General features: G+C 46.7%; 1 protein-coding gene across 2 annotated transcripts in view; it reads left to right on the forward strand.

The window, feature by feature from the left end:
• The first annotated feature begins 2,169 nt into the window (after positions 1-2,169).
• CHAF1B (chromatin assembly factor 1 subunit B) overlaps positions 2,170-21,908 on the forward strand; it is a 67,060-nt gene continuing 47,321 nt past the window's right edge. The window contains exons 1-3 of one of the 2 annotated variants that reach the window (XM_033950501.1): positions 2,170-2,190; positions 11,362-11,488; positions 20,398-20,530. In XM_033950501.1, coding sequence (XP_033806392.1) covers positions 11,363-11,488; positions 20,398-20,530 — 259 coding nt within the window. In that variant the 5' untranslated portion in view covers positions 2,170-2,190; position 11,362. Of the gene's footprint in view, positions 2,191-2,333; positions 2,985-11,361; positions 11,489-20,397; positions 20,531-21,908 lie in introns of those variants that run through there. The other variant, XM_033950500.1, reaches the window with a different exon arrangement.

Below are 21,908 nucleotides of genomic sequence, written 5' to 3' on the forward strand. Positions count from 1 at the left end.
CAGAGTTTTGTGTCATCTGCAAACTTGATGATCTCACTGGATGTTCCGTTTTCCAAGTCATTGATATAAATATTAAAAAGGATCGGTCCAAGTACTGAGCCCTGGGGTACACCACTAGTCACTATCTCCCAGTCGGAGAACTTCCCATTTATGCCCACTCTCTGCTTCCTGTTATCCAGCCATTTGCCTATCCATCTTTGTATATCTCCCTCTATGCCATGGCTTTGTAGTTTCCTGAGAAGTCTTTCGTGTGGAACTTTGTCGAATGCTTTCTGGAAGTCCAAGTATATTATGTCCACCGGCTTTCCACTATCAATTTGCTCGTTCACGGTCTCAAAGAATTGGAGTAAATTCGTCAAACACGATTTCCCTTTCCTGAATCCATGTTGACTGGGTTTCATCAAGTCGTGTGTGTCCAAGTGCTGAACTATGCTATCCTTGATCAGTGATTCAATCATCTTGCCTGGGACAGACGTAAGACTCACAGGTCTATAATTGCCCGGTTCTCCTCTCGATCCTTTTTTGAAAATTGGCGTGACGTTCGCTTTCTTCCAGTCGTCTGGTATCTGACCAGTTCTGATTGACAGGTTTGCAAGTTTTTGCAATAACTCTCCGATTTCAACCTTCAATTCCTTCAAGACTCTCGGGTGAATTTCATCCGGTCCAGGGGATTTGTCACTTTTAAGTTTGTCGATCTGGTAGTATATCTGATCTAAGTTCACTTCAACTGTGGTGAGGCTGTCCTCTATTTCTCCTGTAAACAGTTTCTCCGCTTCAGGTATTGTTGAGGTGTCCTCCTTCGTAAAGACGGACGCAAAGAAGGAATTTAGTTTGTCTGCGATTTGTTTATCTTCCTTGATGTACCCTTTTCTTCCCTGGTCATCCAGGGGTCCCACTGCCTCTCTTGCAGGTTTTTTCCCTTTCACGTATCTAAAGAAGGGCTTGAAGTTTTTGGCCTCCTGGGCTATTTTTTCCTCATAATCCTGTTTGGCATCCCTCACCGCCTTGTGACATTTCTTCTGATCATCTTTATGTTTGTTCCAGGCTTCGGTTGTCTTTATGCATTTCCATTTTTTGAAAGAGTCCTTCTTTTCTTTTATGGCTTCCTTCACCTGTATGGTAAGCCATGCCGGTTTTCCTTTGCCTTTAGTTCTCCGATCTTTAGAAATCCTCGGAATGTAGAGATCTTGCGCTTCTGCAATAGTATTTTTCAATAGGCACCATGCCTGATCTACTGTTTCAAGTTTGTCCACCATCTTCTCGAGTCGTTTTGTTACCATGGCTCTCATGCAATCGTATTTACCCTTTTTAAAGTTTAAGGTGGTGGTTAAGGTTTTGGCATGTTTCCCTTTCCCGATGTCCAGTTTAAAGTTGATTACATTGTGATCACTCGTTCCCAGTGGAGCCATGACTTCTACTTCTGTTATCGGTCCCGTGAGACCATTTAGGACCAAGTCCAAGGTGGCGTCGCCTCTTGTCGGCTCTTTTACCATTTGCTCCAGGAAGCAATCCCCTAGCACCTCCAGGAACTTTGCCTCCTTGCCGCAGTTGGAGGCTCCTAGTTTCCAGTCTATTCCTGGGAGATTGAAGTCTCCCAATATAACTACATTGCCAGAGTATAAGCTTTAAGTTACAGATCTGCACTTCAGATAATAGCTTAATTCTTCCTTGTGCTTTTCTATTTTGTTTGTAATCTCTTTTCTGAGGTCTCTTGTGAGATCTGACATACCTGTGGGCCTCACAGAGCAGTGGTAGCCGGGCTGCTTGTGGCTGGCCCCAACAGGGTTTTCCCTCTGCTGTGTCATCTATCTACAGGAAATGATGTGGAAGAGGGAAGGCTCTGGTGGGCTGGCTGCAAGGAGCCTGTTCACAGCGCTGCTACTGCCAGCTGCTGTTCTGAGAACGGAAGGTCTGCTGATTGGGGAATTCTCTTTTATGTTGGGTAGCACTAGAGTTACCAGATATCTGGGAAAACCCAGCCATGTTCTCTTTTTAGAGGACTGTCCCGATGCTGGAACGGATTTCTAAAACTTGGCAGTTTGTCTGGGTTTTGGAAAGCCTGACTTCAGGCCTGTGAGGCTCTGAGCATGTGCGGATTTGACTGACGACATTGCAAGCGTGCATGTGATGTCATCATTCCACATCTGCACATCTCCAGTTGCCGCTCTGAGCTCAGGAAAGACCACAAAGGTTCGTGTGGGGGCGTGACTAGGATGGGGCCGGAATGAGGCCTGAATGGGGCAGGGCTACGTGTCCTTTTTTTTTTTAACCTACCGGAGGTAGCGCTCTAAAAATAATTAGTAGTAACTAGGGTAGTTAATAAACAGCGGGCCCGGGGGGACACCCACAAGGCGCTCATTCCATCTCCCCTCCCATTATGACGTTTTCGTCCCTTAGCCCCGCCTCTCTCTGCGTCTCGCCGCTTCGAAGTCAGACTGGCGGGAAAAGCAGCTCTGGAGCCGGTGTCGTCGCTCGGCAAAGGAATTCCGGCTGTGGGAGGTAGCAAAAGTCCTGACGAGCGAGCAACGCTGTACGGTTCCTTCAAAAGCTATATCTCCGGCGCGTAATCCTATCGGAGAGACGCGGCGGTAGCGGTTTATAGAAGCGAGTACCTGCGAATCTGATTCCCCCCCCCCTCCACTCCCCTCCTTGTACGAGGAGAGCGGAGCAGCGGACTTTTGGGCCTTTCAGCGACCACTCCAGCTTATTCGTCGCTCGCTTATGGCCGCAGAACAGCACCGGAGCAAGCGGAGAGTCGGAAGACGTCGATAAAGGGACCGCGAGAGGCACCTCTCTCTCCCCCCCCCCCACCTTTTTAGACCAAACGAGCGCTCGGCCGGAGCGCTTGAAAGACTGCTCGGTGGGCAACTAGAGCGCGTCCGGGTGGGCGGGACAGCGGCCTTTCTCTTGTTTTTGAAGCTAGCGGCGCGCGCGCGCGCTTTTTAAACAGCTGCAGTCCCACTGGGGTAACTGAGCGATCACAGGTGAATATATATGTATGCACACCGTATACGGTAAAACCTCGGATTGCAAGTAACTTGGTTTGCAAGTGTTTTGCACGACAAGCAAAACATTTGATTAAAATTTAACTTGATATACAAGCAAGGTCTTGCAATACAAGCACATAACAGTATACAGGTCTCCCTCCGAATCCGCGGGTTTAGTACCTGTGAATTCGGTTATTTGTGATTTTTTTGCCCCCGGACCTCCCCAAACCTTACCTGGTGGTCTAGCGGCGACGCAGGGCAGGAGCGATCTTCCGACGCTCCTGCCCCGTGCAGAGCTGTCATCAAAAATGGCTGCCGCGATTGCCCGTTGTAGTCTCGTGAGACCACAGGAACTCATGGCAGCCAATTTTGATGACAGCTCTGCACGGGGCAGGAGCGTCAGAAGATCGCTCCTGCCCCACGTCACCGCTAGACCGCTAGGCAAGGTCTGGGGAGGTCCTGTGTCCTACAGGAGGGAGGCGGGGGTGGGTTAGAATTGGCCCTAAAAGTTATCCACAATGTTCCATATTTGCGGGCCGGCTCTGCCCCTAACCCTTGCGGATTTGGAGGGAGAAGTGTACACACATCACAACTGAGCCGATGGTTCTTCTCTCTCTCTCTAACACTGCAGGAGTGTAGTGACTGTTATAAACAAGCAAGGTCTTCCAATACGAGTACATATACAGTATTTTGTATTAAATTTTTTGGGTTGTGGAGTTTCCATTATTTCTTATGGAGAAATTCGCTTTGATATACTAGTGTTTTGGATTACAAGCATGTTTTCGGAACAAATTATGCTCGCAAAGCAAGGTTTTACTGTATATGTATATAGATATAGGAAGAGAGGGAAACAATCACCATTTGTCCTTCCTGCAGGTCTGGGATTACTCTTATACAGTTTACTTAGCGGGTTATCAGAAAAACTTCATAGACTCTCTGCTTCATACGAAACATGACAGTCCGATTAAATTTTCAATCTGAAAAAAATCAGATCATTACCAAAGACTACTTTGGTCTACCAGTCTAGGGCCAGAGTCGGATTTAAGTTTGGTTATATATGCTATAAAGTCTTACATGGTTTAGCACCTGATTATCTTGTGGATCATTTTTTTAATCCATTAATTCACAAAGTCCAAGATGTAATTGTGATTTGTTTGCTTTGCTGTTGGTGAAGGGTCATTTAGGGCTCCTTTTATCAAGCCGTGCATGATGTTTTATCACGTGCTAACCCCCGTGCTGGCCAAAAACTACCGCCTGCTCAAGAGGAGGCGGTAGCGGCTAGTGCGGCCGGCGGTTTAATGCGCGCTATTACGTGCGTTAAACCTCTAGCGCGGCTTGATAAAAGGAGCCCTTGTTGTTGGGTGCCATTGACTCCTGCTCGAGTCATAGTGACTTGATGAATTGTGGATCTAAAAAGGGTCGTTTATACAAGAGCTCTTTTCAACAGGTCCTATCTTTTCAGGCAGCTTCTTGTGATAGAGTTTGTAAATCTGGTCTCTTACCAGCAGTTCAGGAAATTATTGAAAACCTACTTATTTAAAAATTTTTTGTAATTTCTAGGTCATTTGTTTTTATTGTCACTGTTTCAATTTTCTTTTGTAAACCGCATAGAACTCCTAAGGTACTGCGGTATATAAATAAATTTTAATGTTATGTTATTCCAACATAAACTTGAACAAAGGTCTGTGTAACCAGAACAAGAAATAAGTGGGGGACTGTCAGGCGCTGGACTGCCCCCTGGGATGTGAACGGGAGGGGGGGAGGATTGGCTGAGGAAAGTGAAGACAGGGCGACAGATGGTGGAATTAAGCAGCAATGCTGTAGGATGACAGGAATATGAGCTGATACCACTGAGGAATAGGGGTGTGAGCATGGAATTCAATGACAAGCCCAGGCAGTTCCTTTCAGGCGAGTCCCTTGGTGTCATCCAGGAGCAGGTTGTTAGATTTTAAAGGGGGTTCCCTCCAGATAACTGGGGAAAGCAGGGTCTCGAGCTAAAGTACTGAAGCCCAGCTTTCTAAAGACTAAACGAATGCTAATGTGGATCTGCTGCAACTTGGTGCAGGGGTGTCTGTTCTTGGAAGAGTAGGTGTCCTCTGCCTTTTGGCACTCCTCCTAATATCACCTATGTATTAATTGGTAAGAGACTTCCTCTCTTTGTGCTCCCAGGTTTTGAAGGTATATACAGATGCTGTACTGTAGGTGACAGCAATGGGAGAAGATATGGGACAGTGTGTGTGGTGGGGTATGCAAGTGTGTACACTAATGAACAAAGCCATTCTGCTGTTAGAAACAAAATTATTGTAAATTTGTAAACTATCATCATCTATTTATTTATTCAATTTTCTATACCATTCTCCCAGGGGAGCTCAGAATGGTTTTACATGAATTTATTTAGGTACTCAAGCATTTTCCCTGTCTGTCACGGTGGACTCACAATGGCAATGGGGGGGGGGGATTAAGTGACTTGCCCAGGGTCACAAGGAGCAGCGTGGGTTTGAACCCACAACTAGAGAATGACACGGTGGCGGTTTACCCGCGGCCACCGCATTTTAGCCGCGGGTCACCCGCCGAAAATGGGGAAGAAAACTAGCAGTCGCTGCGGCGATGGGGACAAGGCCATTCACCGCCCGCGGGGCGGTGAATGGTCTTGTCCCCCGCAGTGAGGCATGAAGGATCGCGCGGTCCCCGCAGCTCACACCCGCCCGCCCAATCGATTCCAGTGTCCAGCCAGCTCTCTCCCCTCTCCTCACCCCAGTCCGCAGATCCTCCTCCTCGGCGACCCGCACGCTACCAGAGAGCCGCGCACACCCGCCGCTGCTCAGCCTCGATCTTCTGCTCTGACGCAACCGGAAACAGGAAGTTGCAGCAGAGCAGAAGATCGAACACTGAGCAGCCGCGCGTGTGCGGCTCCCTGGGAAAGCGCGCAGGTTGCCGAAAAAGAAAACCCACAAACCAAGGTGAGGAGAAGGGAGAGAGCCGGCCAAACACCAGGATCGACCGGGCAGGCAGGTAGTGGCCGCGGGGACCGTGCGATCGCTAGTGTTCCCGGCTCAAATTGGAAGGAGGGAGTGAAAGGAAAAAGGATTCTGGGCCAAGGGGATGAAGTCGGAAAGAAAAACCCACAGCAGGAAAGAAAGGGAAGGACTGGCAGGTGAGCCAGATGCTAGAAGCAGGGGGGGGGAAGAAAGAGGGAAAAAAGCTAGATGGGGTTGAAAAGAAGAGACACACTGGTATGGAAGAGGAAGATAGGGGAAATCTGGACACAGGAAGGTAACAGAAAGAGGGGAAATTATGTGCATGGGGCATAGGGACAGAGACATAAAGGGGACATGCCATGGGGATGGTATATGGACACAGGGGGGGCAATGACAGATACATAGGGGAGATATTAGAAATGGAGAAAATAGGAGCACAGAAGCGAGATGGTTTGTGGGGATGGGACAGGGACCGAGCTTGCAGGCTCCAGTGGCTTGCACAAATTACATTGTAACGTGCCATGAAAATAAGAGGAAGGAAGGTAGATAGGCCACGCGAGAGGAGCTGAAGGGTAGTAGAAAGGAACAGATGGTAAAGGAGGGAGGGAAGGGTGGTGGTGGAAAGGAATAGAACAGACATTGAAGGAGGGTGGAGAGGAACAGACCCCCAAGGGAAATGTGGAAGACAGAGTGGGAAGAAGACAGATGCCAGACTATGCGGGAGCGGAGGGAAGAAGATGGGTGCTAGACCAATTGGGGGGGGGGGTTAAGGGAGAGGCACAGTAACAGCAAATGGAAGACGCAGAGAGAAGACACACAGTGGATGGAAGGAATTCAATGAGAAGATGTGGAAAGCAGAAACCAGACAACAAAGGTAGAAAAAAAAAATTATATTTATTTATTTATTTTTTGCTTTAGGATAAAATAGTATATTAGTTGTGTTGATAAAAATTTATAAACAAAGCCCTGCCAGCTGAACATCTCTTTCTCTAGTTCAGCAGCAGGAACTTTGATTTATAAGAAAGGAATAAGCTAAATATTACAGTACTAAGGCTTATATGGATGCAGCGGGGGCGGTGAATGGGATGGCAGTGGCGGTGACGGGGCGGTGAAAGGGATGGTGGTGACGGTGACGGGGCGGTGAAGGGATCGGCTGTGACGGGGCGGTGCAGAGGATGGTGGGGCGGTGACGGGGACAGATTTTTTCCCCGTGTCATTCTCTACCCACAACCTCAAGGTACTGAGGCTTTAACCACTGTGCCAGAAATCTTGCTCTCCTGTGTTTTTTCCTAAACAATTTTTTTTTTAACCTTAGTGGTTGCAGGGTGGGGAAGGAGGCCCCCGAAAAACACCAAAACAACAGTAAAAACACAGCAGCCTCAAAGTGACACTTCTGTCTTCACAAAAACTCATCCACGTCTATCCTCTTTCAATTTGTACATGTCTCCCTTTTCTCTCAATGCTTGTCCTGACCCCCCAGCTCGTTGTCTCTCTCACTTTCACCTCATACTCTCCAGCTTTCTCTTGCTTATATTGTCTCTTATCACCTTTTTCCCCCAGAACTGATCCGACATCTAGGCAGACTTGGCATAAATATTGAGGGGGAGGGCAGCATAAACAGAGCAATGCCTATATTGAGCATCTCTACATCCTCCCCTTCCTCCAGGTGTTCAACAATTTCCTTTCCTTTATTTATCCTCTCAGTAGTGGCACAAGCATGTTGGCCACTCAAGAGATCATGCTCGGAGGAGGCAAGACATGTTGGGGGCCTTGAACTCCTGGGTTTTAGTGTTGTTGGCAAGCTGACTGACATGCTCGTACTACTACATTGGGGGAAGGGGAGGTAAGGAAGGGAAAAGAGGCTGCTGAACACCTTATGGGGAAGTGATGGGGAGAGAGGCTGGACAACATGGGAGAAGATTAAGAGATGTTAAATGAGGGAAGAGTGTAGGAAATGGGTTAGCAACCTTTTTAAAGCAAAGAGCCGTTTTATCCTAAATGTTTGACCCAAGATTTACAAAGAGCTGCAATAGGTAGTGAAGGGGATTTGAGATATGATTTTTAATGCTATTGTATATGAGTATGTATGCATTTAACATAAAAACAAAACTTCAAGTACAGAAAATAAAGAAAAACAATTCAGTGGGACTTTTAACACTGTATTTCTGCACAGAGTTGTTTCATGTTCATTTCTCCCTCTCTCCCCATGCACCATCTCTCTTCTCCTCCACTCTAATGTCCATTTCTTCCCCTCTCACCACTCTCATCCTTCCTGCAACAGTTTTCCTTTCCCTAACCTTATTTACAAATATTATACTCCTTCTTGCTTTATCAAGTTAGTGGCAGAAACAGGAAGTTCTGACAGAGGGTGGGAAATGGCAGAGAGATTTTCAGGTTAGCGGCAGGCAGCTGTAGGAATTGCTGTTGCTAACCCATCAAAGCAAGAGAAGAGCCACAGGCATGTGGTAAAAGAGCCGCACAAGTCGCAGGTTGCCAACCCCTGGTGTATGATCACATGTCTAAAGGTTCACTTAGTGTAGGAGTGGGCAACCAAAGTCCTCGAGGGCCACAACCCAGTCAAGTTTTGAAGGTTTCCACAATGAATATGTATGTGATTGATTTGCATGTACTGCATCCATTGTATAGAGATAGATCTCATGCATATAAATTGTGGAAATGTTGAAAACCTGACTGGGTTGTGGCCCTCATTTATGGTAATAGTTTTCTGACCTAATGTGACAGATACCCTTGGGCTGGACTGCTTCTTTCATCACATATTCTTTGCTGTTTTCTTCTGTTCTCATTCTTCTCTCAGCTTCCCATCCCTTTACTATCTTCTTCTACCCTTCACATCATCGCTCGCATTCCCTTCTTACACTGTTTCTGCCAAGCTCCCCTCTGTTCTAGTATTTTCCTAATTAATGGTCGTGCGCTAATCTCGCCATTGGCATGTAGCCATTAAACAAAGTTACCGCAGGAGCCCTTACAGATATCTCTTTTATAGATGGTAATGGCTCATACGCTAATCAATTAGTGCACAGCAATGTCTCGTGTGCATTTTTCAAAATAGAGACACTTATTTGTGGCCTTTAAAATTCTTACATCATAGTAACATGCATAGTAGATGATGGCAAACCTGTATAGTGCATCCAGACTGCTCTACAAGATAAACTTGTAGCATAAAGTATGAAGTGTATGCATACTTGATCTTGATTTGCTATTGCCATTTTCAGGGCACAGACTGTGGAAGTCTGCCTGACTCTTAGCCTTATTCTCCAACTATTGAAGCTGTCATTGAAGCCTCACTCCTGCTCTTCCAAATTTCTCCAGCCATGATTGGAGCACAGACCAGATCCAGATTCTTTTTCTCTGAATAACAAAAGCTACAACAGTTTCTTAAATGCAGAGGAGATTCTGGCAAGGTGTGTTACAACTCCAGCAACGATCCCAAGAGGAGACAGCTTAAGTGAATCTCCACTTTTTGTGGACTAAAGGAACTGGGTTTAGGGGGTACATTTAGCAATCCAGTCAAAATTCGGAAATAGTTCAAAATTGGTTTTTTGCTAGATCTGGTGATGTCATCTGGTTTGGCTGGTCACATGCTTCTTAGCTGGGCTGAGCTCTGATGGGATTAAAGAGAGTTATTGTCTGGGAGTTCCATGTGAGAACATAAGAATTGCCACAACTGGGTCAGACCAGTGGTCCATTGTGCAAAGCAGTCCGCTCACGTGACGGCCCTTAGGTCAAAGACCAGTGCCCTATTAGAGTCTAGCCTTACTTGCGTATGTCCTATTCCAGTAGGAACTTATCCAACCTTGTCTTGAATCCCTGAAGAGTGTTTTCCCCTATAACAACCTCCAGAAGAGCATTCCAGGTTTCTCCCACTCTCTGGGTGAAGAAAAACTTCCTTAGGTTTGTACGGAATCTTTTCCCTTCTAACTTAAGCGAGTTGCTTCTCGTTCTCTTCACCTTGGAGAGAGTGAACAGTCTCTCTTTCTCTACTAAGTCAATTACCTTCAATATCTTGAATGTTTTGATCATATCCCCTCTCAGTCTTCTCTTCTCAAGAGAGAAGAGGCCCAGTTTCTCTAGCCTCTCATTGTACGGCAACTCCCCCAGTCTCTTTACCATTTTTGTTGCTCTTCTCTTTCCAGTAGTACTATGTCCTTTTTTATGTACGGCGACCAGTGTTGGACGCAGTATTCCAGGTGGGAGTGTACCATGGCCCGATATAAAGGCATGATAATCTTTTCATATCTGTTCTTTTGTTTAATCCCTAGCTCTGATTGCTTAGGTATGGTTCTTGGAGAATAGAGATCGTTAACACCTCTGCTGTCTCATCTCACTTTAGATTCTGTATTGTGTGTGTCTTGGAGGGTAGAATTCTGTTTGACATGGGTACACCACCCTTCCTCTCTTTTGTAATCCACTGCGTGGGCATGTTATTCTGAGTCTGGGCAATGACCATGCTATTATTGGTACTAGGCAATGGAAAGATGGGTGCTGGAGGAGAACAAAATATTTTGAATGCTCTCCTAAACAAAATGGTGGTTATAAAGAGAAAGAAAACAAAGATGGTTCTATGTGAGGAAAAATCTTGCAAGTTGTCTTTAATATAGTAGACTCTCTGTTAACTGGAACCCAATTAACCAGAACTCTCGAGCAACCAGAAAAAAACTAAGAAATATTGTGATACTTTAAATAAAAATGAAAAATAATCAATTTCTAGCAAAACTTTAAGTGTAAACTTGGCACACCACACCTGAGTACGCCATTTTGCCTACCAATGTCCGGTAGTTTGTCTGGAACAGATTATGGTATGGCATAGTATGGGGTATAGTATTAGTTAGGCCTATTTTTAATAATAACTATCAAGCAACCAGAAACTACATTTATCCGGCATCTGTCAATCTCCATGGGTTAACTGAGAGTCTGTTGTATTGTGGTTAGGATAATTAGGCAGACTAAATAAATGGGCCAGATGGTCTCTTACTGTCATCATTTATTATGTAGTACCATTTTTTAAAATAAGAGGATGGGGTTTTATTTACAACTTTTTTGTGGTTACAATGAAAGCATTTTACATATTATATACAAGTGTTTATTTTGTACCTGGGTCAATGGAGGGTTAGTTGACTTGCCCGGAGTTACAAGGAGCAGCAGTGGGAATTGAACCTGATTCTCAGACCACTGCACTGACCATTAAGCTATTCCTCTACTTCCAATTACTGTTCATTCCAGCGACTGAAGCAAATTCCAAATAAGGGCACTTCTGGAAGTTAGGTAGAGATCCTCTACTTTTGTCTGGAGGCAGAATTGGTGAAGTAAATAAAATGTGACATAAATGTGTGTCCTCGATATAAGTCTTTGTAACTGTTTTGTGTTTTCCTCTGCAGAATGAAGGTTGTCACTTGTGAAATAGCCTGGCACAATAAAGAGCCTGTTTACAGTGTAGACTTCCAGCATATAACAGATGTCAAAATAAATCGACTAGCTTCAGCTGGGGTAGACAATGCTGTTCGAGTAAGTTAAGTTTGTTGCACATTTTCCTATAAATATGATATTTTGAAAAAACTACTAGGGATGCAGTTGCAGAATTTGATGTCCTTGTTTATTCTCAATTTACTTTCCAGTAGAGATGCAAATATGATTATCAGTGGCCCCACAGGCTTCCTGTATCCCTTATATATTTTCCCATTTTAATTTCCTTTATAGATAATATTTCAGAGCTCCCTCAGTCCTGCTCATTTTTATATGTGTTTTCTGAACCCTCTTATTTATCTTGTCAGCCTGTTTTGACTAGCTTATAAGCTCTGTTGAGGAAGGTCTGTCTTTTATGTGTGTTTGTATAGTACTGTTTCTGTCATAATACAATATAAATAATAGTAAAGTTTATTATCTCAGGACAAGCAGGCAGCATATTCTCTACATGTGGGGTGACGTCACCGACGGAGCCCGCTAGCGGACGTTTTCGCAAGCAGACTTGCTCAAAGACATTCAGGCTTGCGATTGGCCTGTTCATGCGCGCATGCCCCTCCCGCCCTGCCTCAGCGTGTCCTCAGTTCTATGTTTTCCGCAAAGCCAGAAGCACTGCTCCCTTGCTTCGCGCTGTAGCCACACTGCAGCCCTAGGCCGGGGCTCAGCAGCACTCTCAGTGGCCATACACAAAAAGTGCACCGGCGTGTGACCCGGACTGGAGTCACTCTGCAGGATTTACCACAAAAAGGAACTGAAATCAAAACCACAAACTCCATTGGTTAAGTGGCCATAAAGCAAATTTACTTTTCAAAAATAAATGTTAGGATGCCCAAAACAAAGTAAATAATGCAACTTGCAAAGTCCAACAAAAACAACCTTCAAAAGGAAAACTGAGAAAAACTCGATTTTCTTTCGAGCCAAAGTCAGTAATTTGCTCTGAGATACTGCTCTCCTCAGAGCTTCTTTCTCTCAGAGCCTTCACAGCCTGCTCCCTAGCAGGTTGTAATAGAAAATACAGTCCTCTGCTTTGCTACACAATATTCACAGTTTCAAAAAAACAAAGCCTCCAGCAGCTTTTAGAGCACTGCTGGGAAAAGGAGAGTGCCTTAGGTTTGCCAGTCAAAAGCTCAACACAGCCTTCAAAATCCCTCCCTGGGTGTTAGCAAACCTCTTCCAACAAAAAGGCACTTTCAGCTTCTCCAACAAAATAAATGCAAAGTCCAAAAGAGTCCAAAAACAAAACTCAGTTTAGGCTTAATCCTTGCACCTGGTTGATAAGCCTACTTCCAAGGGTTCAGGAAATTCAGCTAACTCTTCCTCAGGTAGTTCTCCCTGAAGTTCCATGGGAATCTCATCTTCAGGCACTGTTAGTTCTGGAGGTGTCCCAGCTTCTTCTACCTCCATGGGTGTACAGCCATCACCCCTGCTTGAGCCAGGGAGGTCATCATGGGAGAGAGACTTCAACCTTCTCCCTATCCTGCCTAACTGCTTGTTCCATACTGCTGGTTTATCTAGGGGAGGGACACACCCTGCTCTGCCTGAGTCAGCAGGGAACCAAACCTCTCTCTGGCTCCCCCGGTGGTGACCTGATACCGGTTTCTCTGAGGTATCTCAGTTCTACTGTGTTCCCTATGTGTGTGACAAGTCTTCCCAGCCCCTGACTCTGGACGGTTCGTAGGGTCCAGGAAATCCACATAGTGACTGGGCTGGATCCTGGGTATCCCCTTTCTGGGTTTCTTATCCCTTTTCCTCCCAGCACTCATTGGGACCTTGGCAGGCACGGAGCCTGACTGGTCACAGCGCGATCTCGTCCCTCTTGCACCGCAGCTTGTTTGGTTAGTTTCTGTTGAGTCGCTGTGCTCGTGTCTTTAATTTCCTTTATTTTCATTTTTTTCAGTTCGTATATTTTTGATTGGGTTTTCGGTCTTCCTCTGGCCGCCTGGCCTTGCGGGGCCGCGGCCGTCTTTTTTTTTCTTATGTCCCGGCCTCGTTCCGGATTTAAAAACTGTACTAAGTGCAACCGGGTTATCTCCATCACCGATCCTCATCGTTGGTGTGTGGAGTGCCTGGGTGCAGAGCACCGCGCTGATTCGTGTCCCTGTTGTGCGACTTTGCAACCGTGGGCTCTTCAGAGGGTGGCCAAGATTCTCCAATTGTTTGGCCCCATGGATCCTGCGGGACAGGCCTCGAAGGCTCCGGCCTCGGCCCTTCCTGCTACTCCGGCCTCGGGTAAGTCTCCTCTTTCCTCCTCAGGTGTGCCTGCAAAGATGCCTACCTCGGCGTCTCGTGTCAGCGCTGCCTCGTCAGCGTCTTCGAGGCATCACTCTAAGCGTGCCTCCTCCCATAGGGAATACTCTTCCTCGGTCGCCCCTGAAGGAGCGCACTGCTGCACCTCCGACCCAACTACCTTTGGTCTTGGTGCCTATGTTCGAGGACATGCTTAAGGCTATTCTTACCACACAGCTTTCCTAGGTGGTGAGCCAATTGGTCCCGACTTCGATGTCTCTGACCTCGGTCTCAACCCAGTCTCAGGCTGACCAGCATGAGCGTCCCCTCGTCTCTCAAGGCCTCACCCATAAGACTCGTCGGGTTCCCTCAAGCGATTCTTCATCCCCTGAGTCGCCGGTGACCTTTCGGGGGTCCCGGCCAGGGGCCCATTTTTCCCCCGCTACTGCGGCGAGGCTTGCCTCTTCTAAAAGGCCACGGTCTTCTCTGCCCCGTCGGAGCAGGTCTCCAATCTCTAAGCCATCCAGACACAAGCTTGTCCTCGAGTTGGACTCTAGTGTGTGTTCCCCATCGAGGCGGTTGCCAGCCTCTAAGGGGTCTTCTTCGAAATCGGTAAACCGGTAGGTGATTTTTCCTTTGCCCCATCTTCTCCGAGGCTTCACCAGCTGATCCCTCGGACTTAGGGGTCTTCCCCGATCCATCTTGCCGTTCTAGGTGTCTAGGGGGCCGTTCCTCGATGCCCCCTAGACACCTTAGTCGAGCCTCTTCTGTCTTCCATTCGCGGGAATCTGAGGTCCCGGCTTACTATTCAAGAGAGGTTTCTCCCTCCTTCTTGGCTGTACCCAGATCTTGATCGGAGTCTCCTCCAGAAGATGAGTCTTCTTCTTGAAACTCCTCCTTCACTCGTTTCATATCTGACATGGGTAGGGCCTTGAACTTGGATCTTCAGTCCGAATCCCATTATACCCAGGAATACCTGGCGGAAATGGGGGTAGACCAACCGCCCCGTGAGGCGCTTTGACTGCCTTTGCACCAGGTTCTCCGGCAGACTTTTCTCCGGAACCTGGAGACGCCATATGCGGTCACAGCTATCCCCTCCAAATTGGAGTCTCGTTACCGGACAATCCCGGTTAAGGGGTTTGAAAGTGCTCAGCTTTCCCACCAATCCTTGGTGGTTGAGTCTTCCTTGAAGAAGTCTAACCCCCTCGAGGGTTTATGCTGCCGTCCATCAGGGCAGGGAAGGCCATACGATGGACAAATTTGGTCACCGTCTTTATCAAAACTCAATGATGGCGAATCGTGTCCTTAATTATAACTTTATCTTCACGTCCTACCTCCGGTTCTGTGTGGATGCGTTCCGGGAGGCCGTACCAGAGTCTCGGCGTGAAAAGTTTCATCTCCTTGAGTTGACCCTCTCCCAGCTCCGCCTGTATATGTTTCAGGCGTCTTACGACGCCTTCGAGTTGTCCTCGAGAGTCACAGCCATTGCGATCGCAATGTGTCACCTCACTTGGCTCCGGATTGTCGATATGGATCCAAATCTACAGGATCGTTTTGCCAATCTCCCGTGTGTAGGTCATGAGCTCTTTGATGATTCCACCAAGGCAGCCACAAAGTGCCTCTCGGACCACGAACGGTCCTTCGCCTCTCTGGTGAAACTTAAACCGAAGGCACCCCCCCCATCCCGGCTCGACAATATAAAATTCCTCTCCGGAGGTACCCTCAAAAATCTACTCCTGCCTTCTCTCGGCCTCCTTCGAAGCACCGCAGCAACAGCAGCAATGTCAAACTAAGGCCCAGCCGCCGGCCCTGGCGAAGACTGGGCCGTCTTTTTGACAATTCCAGTCCAAGCCTTCGGGCTCACTGCCTCCTGGATCCTTTCCCATCGGGGGTCGCCTCCATCATTTCTAAGCCCAGTGGGAAAGTCTTACCACAGACAGTTGGGTGCTGTCTTATCATCCGGGAAGGGTACTCCCTCCACTTCGGTTGCGTACCCCCGGACCTACCTCCAAGAGAGTTTCCTTCTGCTTAGTCTCAGCTTCCTCTCCTTCTGCAGGAAGCTTGGGCCCTTCTCCTTTGGGCGGTTGAGGAGGTTCCCACGGACCAGTGGAACTCCAGATTTTATTCCCGGTACTTTCTGGTACCCAAGAAAACGGGGAATCTGCGTCCGAGCCTGGGCCTCCGTGCTCTGAACAAGTTTCTGGTCCGGGAACGGTTCAGAATGCTCACCCTTCCCACATTGTATTCCCTCTTGGACGAGGGGACTGGCTGTGCTCACTGGACTTAAGAGGCATACACGCATATTCCGATACACCCGGCCTCTCGCAGGTATTTAAGATTCCGGGAGGGGGGGGATCTCCATCTCCAGTATTGTGTTCTTCCCTTCGGCCTGGCGGCCTCTCCGAGGATTTTCACGAAATGTCTGGTTGTGGTGGCTGCAGCCCTGCGCCTCCGCAGCCTACAGGTGTTTCCCTACCTCAACGACTGGTTGATCAAAGCGTCCTCTCGCACCGAAGTCTTGCGAGCGACGAATCAGACCATCTTGTCCCTTCAGAGTCTCGGCTTCGAGGTGAACTTTCCCAAGTCTCACCTCTGCCCGTCCCAGTCTCTCAAGTTCATCAGAGCGGTCCTGGACACAGTTCGTCTCCACTCCTTGCTTCGGCCTCGTCAGGAGGCCCTTATCCGTTTGTGCTGGAGGGTGACCCATCTGCCCTCGGCTACGGCTCAGCTCAAGATGGTCCTCCTAGGTCACATGGCCTCCACAGTTCACGTGACTCCTTTTGCCAGACTTCACCTCCGTATTCCTCAATGGACTCTGGCGTCCCAATGGAACCAGGATCGGGATCCTGTCTCTCGACTCCTTGTTGTGACTCCTTTGTTGAAGCAGTCTCTCCGTTGGTGGATGCTGTCTTCCAATCTTTCCAAAGGTTTTCTATTTCGTTCTCCCCCTCCTCTAAAGGTCCTCACGACGGACTCATCGACCTATGCATGGGGGACTCATCTGGACGGTCTGCGCACCCAGGGTCTTTGGTCCCGTGCAGACCGCCTTTGTCGCATCAATCTTCTGGAGCTTCAGGGCAATTTTCCTCGCTCTGAAAGCCTTTTGTCACCTGCTTCGTGACCGAGTGGTGCTGGTTCGCACGGACAACCAGGTCGCCATGCATTATATCAACAAACAAGGGGGCATGGGGTCCAGGTCCCTGTGCCAGGAGGCGATGCGGCTTTGGGATTGGGCCATTCTCCGCAATATATTCCTTCGTGCAGTCTACATTCAGGGCCAGCAGAATTGTCTGGCAGACAAGTTGAGTCATCTTCTGCAGCCTCACGAGTGGTCCCTCCACTCCGTGACCCTGCGTCAGGTGTTTGCTCGTTGGGGGACTCCAGATGTCGATCTGTTCGCGTCCCCCCTCAATCACAAGTTGCCCCACTTCTGCTTCAGGGTTTACACCCCTCTCAGGATCGAGGCGGATGCCTTCCTTCTGGATTGGACGAACAAGTTCCTGTATGTGTTCCCTCCATTCCCTCTGATTCTGAAGATTCTCGTCAGGCTCAAGTCTTTACATGCCACCATGATTCTGATAGCTCCTCAGTGACCCCGACAACCGTGGTTCTCCCTTCTGTTGCAACTCAGTTCCAGGGAGCCTCTTCCTCTGCCTGTTTCTCCTTCTCTGCTTACGCAGGGTCGGGGGTCTCTGCTTCATCCCAACTTCCAGTCTCTGCACTTAACAGCTTGATTCCTTGAGACTTAATGCCCTCGTTCCGGTTCTCCCAACTGTTGCTGGATGTCCTGGAGGCGTCTCGGAAGGAGTCCACTCGCCAATGTTACCATCAGAAGTGGACCCGCTTTTCTTCTGGTGTGCTACTTGACAGCAGGAGCCGCTGTCTGCCTCCTTATCTGCTGTCCTGGATTATCTGTTCCACTTGTCTGGCGCTGGACTCAAGTCCTCTTCGGTTCGAGTCCACCTTAGTGCTATTACTGCTTTTCATCAGCCGATTGACGGGAAGCCTATCTCTGTTCATCCTGTGGTTTCCCTCTTCATGAAAGGCCTTTTCCACGTTCATCCGCCCCTTAAACCTCCTCCGGTGGTTTGGGATGTTAATGTGTTCCTTACTCAATTGATGAAACCCCCCATTCGAGCCGCTGGTGCGGGCTCACTTGAAATTTCTTACTTGGAAAGTTGTGTTTCTTATTGCTCTCACTTCTGCCCGTTGGGTCAGTGAGCTTCAAGCCTTGGTTGTGGACCCACCTTTCACTGTCTTCCATCATGATAAGGTGGTCCTCCGTACCCATCCTAAGTTCTTGCCTAAGGTTGTTTCTGAATTTCACATCAACCAATCTATTGTTCTTCCTGTGTTTTTTCCGAAGCCCCATTCTCACTCTGGAGAAGTGGCTCTGCATTCTCTTGATTGTAAGCGTGCGCTGGCTTTCTACTTGAAGCGCACTGCTCCTCACCATTCGGCTCCCCAGCTGTTCCTCTCTTTCGATTCTAATCACTTAGGTCGCTCTGTTTCTAAGCGGACCATTTCTAACTGGTTGGCCGCTTGTAACTCCTTCTGTTAAGCTCAGGCTGGTCTCTCCCTGCCGGGTTGAGTCACGGGCCACAAGGTCAGAGCGATGGTGGCGTCTGTTGCTTTCCTCCGCTCGACTCCCATCGAGGAAATCTGTAAAGCTGCCTTTTGGTCCTCGGTTCATACGTTCACCTCGCATTACTGTCTGGATGTTTTCTCCAGGCGTGATGGCCCTTTTGGCCAATCTGTTTTGCAAAATCTGTTCTCCTAAATTGCCAACTCTCCCTCCATCCCATTCTAGTTAGCTTGGAGGTCTCCCACATGTAGAGAATATGCTGCCTGCTTATCCTGGGATAAAACACCGTAACAGGTGTTATCCAGGGACAGTAGGCAGATATTCTCGCAACCCACCCACCTCCCCGTGGTTGGCTTCTTTGCTAGCTATCTGAACTGAGAACACGCTGAGGAGACGCATGCCCTAGGCAAGGCGGGAGGGGCACGCTCGCATGTGCGGGCCAATCGCAAGCCTGAAGGTCTTCGAGCAAGTCTGCTTGCGAAAATGTCCGCTAGGGGGCTCCATCGGTGATGTCACCCCACATGTATAGAATATCTGCCTGCTGTCACTGGATAACACCTGTTATAGTAAGTAACTGTGCTATGTTAAAGCAGTAACAGAATTCAAGATAAGCACAGATAGATTTCTAGTTGCAGAGAAATAAACCAAAATTTGGAGAGCAGCTGAGGTTGAGCAATTGGAACAAGAAATACTGTAGATTGGGCAAACTTGATTGACTGTACTACATTGTATTTTATGTTTGTGTGTTGTGACCATATAAATTTCAATAGTTTTTAAGTTGTCACATCAACTAAGCTTCTATTCAAGTATTGCACAGATTTATTACACGGTAGGTGGATCTCATTCAATTGAAAAGAAGTTCTAGAACAGTGGTCTCAAACTCAAACCCTTTGCAGGGCCACATTTTGGATTTGGAGGTACTTGGAGGGCCTCAGAAAAAATAGTTAATGTTTCATTAAAGAAATGACAATTTTGCATGAGGTAAAACTCTTTATAGTTTATAAATCTTTCCTTTTGGTTAAGTCTTAATAATAATATTGTCATTTATAGCTAAAGAGACATATGATCAAGGAACTGTTTTATTTTACTTTCGTGATTATGATAAACATACCGAGGGCCTCAAAATAGTACCTGGCGGGCCACATGTGACCTCCGGGCCGTGAGTTTGAGACCACTGCTCTAGAACAAGGGGTTATAGAATGAAGGTGAAAGGGGCTGGTCGACATGTGTGAAACAAGCTCCGAGCACTTGGCTCCAAACATGTCCTCCAGGCAGACAAAACAACTTTTGGCAAACATATACTTCAATCAGAATATCCCCCCTTCCCAAAAGGATCTTTTAATGCCTACTTTTTTGCTGGTTTATTGGGCTCTTTACCATGTTTCTTTATAATCACTTAGAAAACCTTAAATCTTACAAAGTCATTGATTATACAATTTTTCATACATTAAAAGTATTTCACCTAAGAGAAAGGTGTCTAGCGATGAGGTGCCATCCATCTGTCTATCTGCACATACACACATGCCTCATACCCCTGTCACTTTAATAAAATAGGTGTTATCATAACTTTTCATATCCAATACCTGAAATGATGTGCATGAGGTTGCAAGTGGAGAAAGGGAAAATGTGCCAGGTTTTTTTGGGATGTGTGTTTTTTTGTTTGTTTTTTTTGCACGTTTCAACTTTTATGGATTTGGCTACAGTGTATCAGTATTTTTGTCTGCACTGTTCACTCCTTGACCATCAGAGCTGCTGTCAGCTGTATAATGATGAGTATTTAGTGTAGGCTCTGACCAATATACACTCTTGATGTATCTGGATGTATCTTTATGTACACTGTACATTATATCCTGTAGCAAAGCTGTACATCCAGAGAGAGATAAGATGCTGCTGCTGATTTAGAGAATTCAGCGTGTGTCTTTAGAAGTAGGAGAAGGGCCCTTGATGTCTGCTGGTTTGAATTATCATTATTCTGATTATTGGCTGCAGATAGGAAGTGTGTTAGGGGTTGTGAGGACAGGTAGGAAGAAAAGTGGCTAGTAGAGAGGGATTAGGAAGAGTAGGGTGTCCAGATAACTTCTGTTTAATTTCATTGAGTACATACAGTAATTTATTTGTTAAGTATAATCTTTGCTTCAACCAGATCTGGAAAGTGGAAAAGGGACCAGATGGGAAAGCTATTGTGGAATTTTTGTCTAACCTCACACGTCATACCAAAGCTGTGAATGTTGTACGTTTCTCTCCCAGTGGTGAGATTCTAGCATCAGGAGCAGATGGTGAGTACCATAGTGATATAATTTATGTATTTTATAAGGCTTTCATTGAAACTCTGAAAACTGACCTTTTTCTCTAATTTTGTATTTTTGTTGTTGCCACTGCAGTAACTTGTCCTAAAGATCTTTTCCTTACAATCTGCACCATTCTGACTATTGGGTAGTATCTCCTTCCTACCTGCAGATGGAGATAGAGAATCTGACTTTTCCCCAGTAACATTGCTGGTTTAAGGGCTGATCTCTCTAGAACACTTCAATATTTTCTTTAGCTCCAAAAGATGGTAGTTGTGCAAGCTGATGCACCTGGTCCCCTGGGCTAGCTCCCAGTCATACAGACTAAGACTGCACAGATAGGTTAAGCCTAATGGCCTTGCTCCTAGGTTCGTGGAACGTAGCAAGTCATCGCCCTTGGATGATTACCCCCCAGCAAAGGTAACTATAGGACTTCTATCTTGGCTGGAGGATCCAGGGGTTCGCAATGAGGGTGCAATTTATTATGGGTTTGGCATATGGGACCACCTGCTGGTTTGTCAGAAGCATACTGGAGTCTTGCACAAAGTATGAGCACATATATTACTGATTTAGTCAGGAAAGCAAAGATGCAAATGGAAGAAAAAAAATAGCTGACACAGTAAAACGGGAAGATGAGACATTTTTTAGATATATTAGTGATAGGAAGAAGTGCAAAAGTGGCATTGTGAAACTCAATGGTGAAGGGGGAAATATGTAGAAGCTGATAAAGAAAAGGCTGAATTGCTTAACAAATATTTCTGTTCTGTGTTCATGGCTGAAGCTCCAGGAGCGGGACCACAGATGACAAAACGTGAATAGGGATGGAGGAGTAATAGACCCTTATCAAGTTTCAGAGGGTTGTGTTCGTGAGGAGCTAGCTAAAATAAAGGTAGACAAAGCGATGGGGCTGGATGGTGTACATCCAAGGGTACTGAAGGAACTTAGGGAAGTTCTGGTGTCTTCACTGACTGACCTTTCAATTAGTCTCTAGAGTCGGGAGTGGTACCGGAGGACTGGAGAAGGGCAAATGTGGTCCCTCTCCACAAAATTGAAAGTAAGGAAGAAGTAGGGAATCAACAGGCTGGTAAGTCTGACTTCTGTGGTAAGAAAATTAATGGAAATCAAGTTTCAAGTTTATTAAAAGTTTGATATAAACGCAGTGTCAAATATTTTCAATGCGTGTAACAATAAAAATTTTGGGGGACAACGTAAAACAATTTATACAAGTAAACGTACAATCTATGTACCCAATTAATTAGCGATACATAAGGGAACTACAATTTTTAAAGAAAGTAGAAGAACATTTAATGAAAAACAACATCAGGAGGGTAATTGAAAATGTTTTACAAATAAGGCTAGCCTAAAAAGG

The sequence above is a fragment of the Geotrypetes seraphini genome, chromosome 6 (genome assembly GCF_902459505.1).
Source record: "Geotrypetes seraphini chromosome 6, aGeoSer1.1, whole genome shotgun sequence".
NCBI lineage: Eukaryota > Metazoa > Chordata > Amphibia > Gymnophiona > Dermophiidae > Geotrypetes > Geotrypetes seraphini.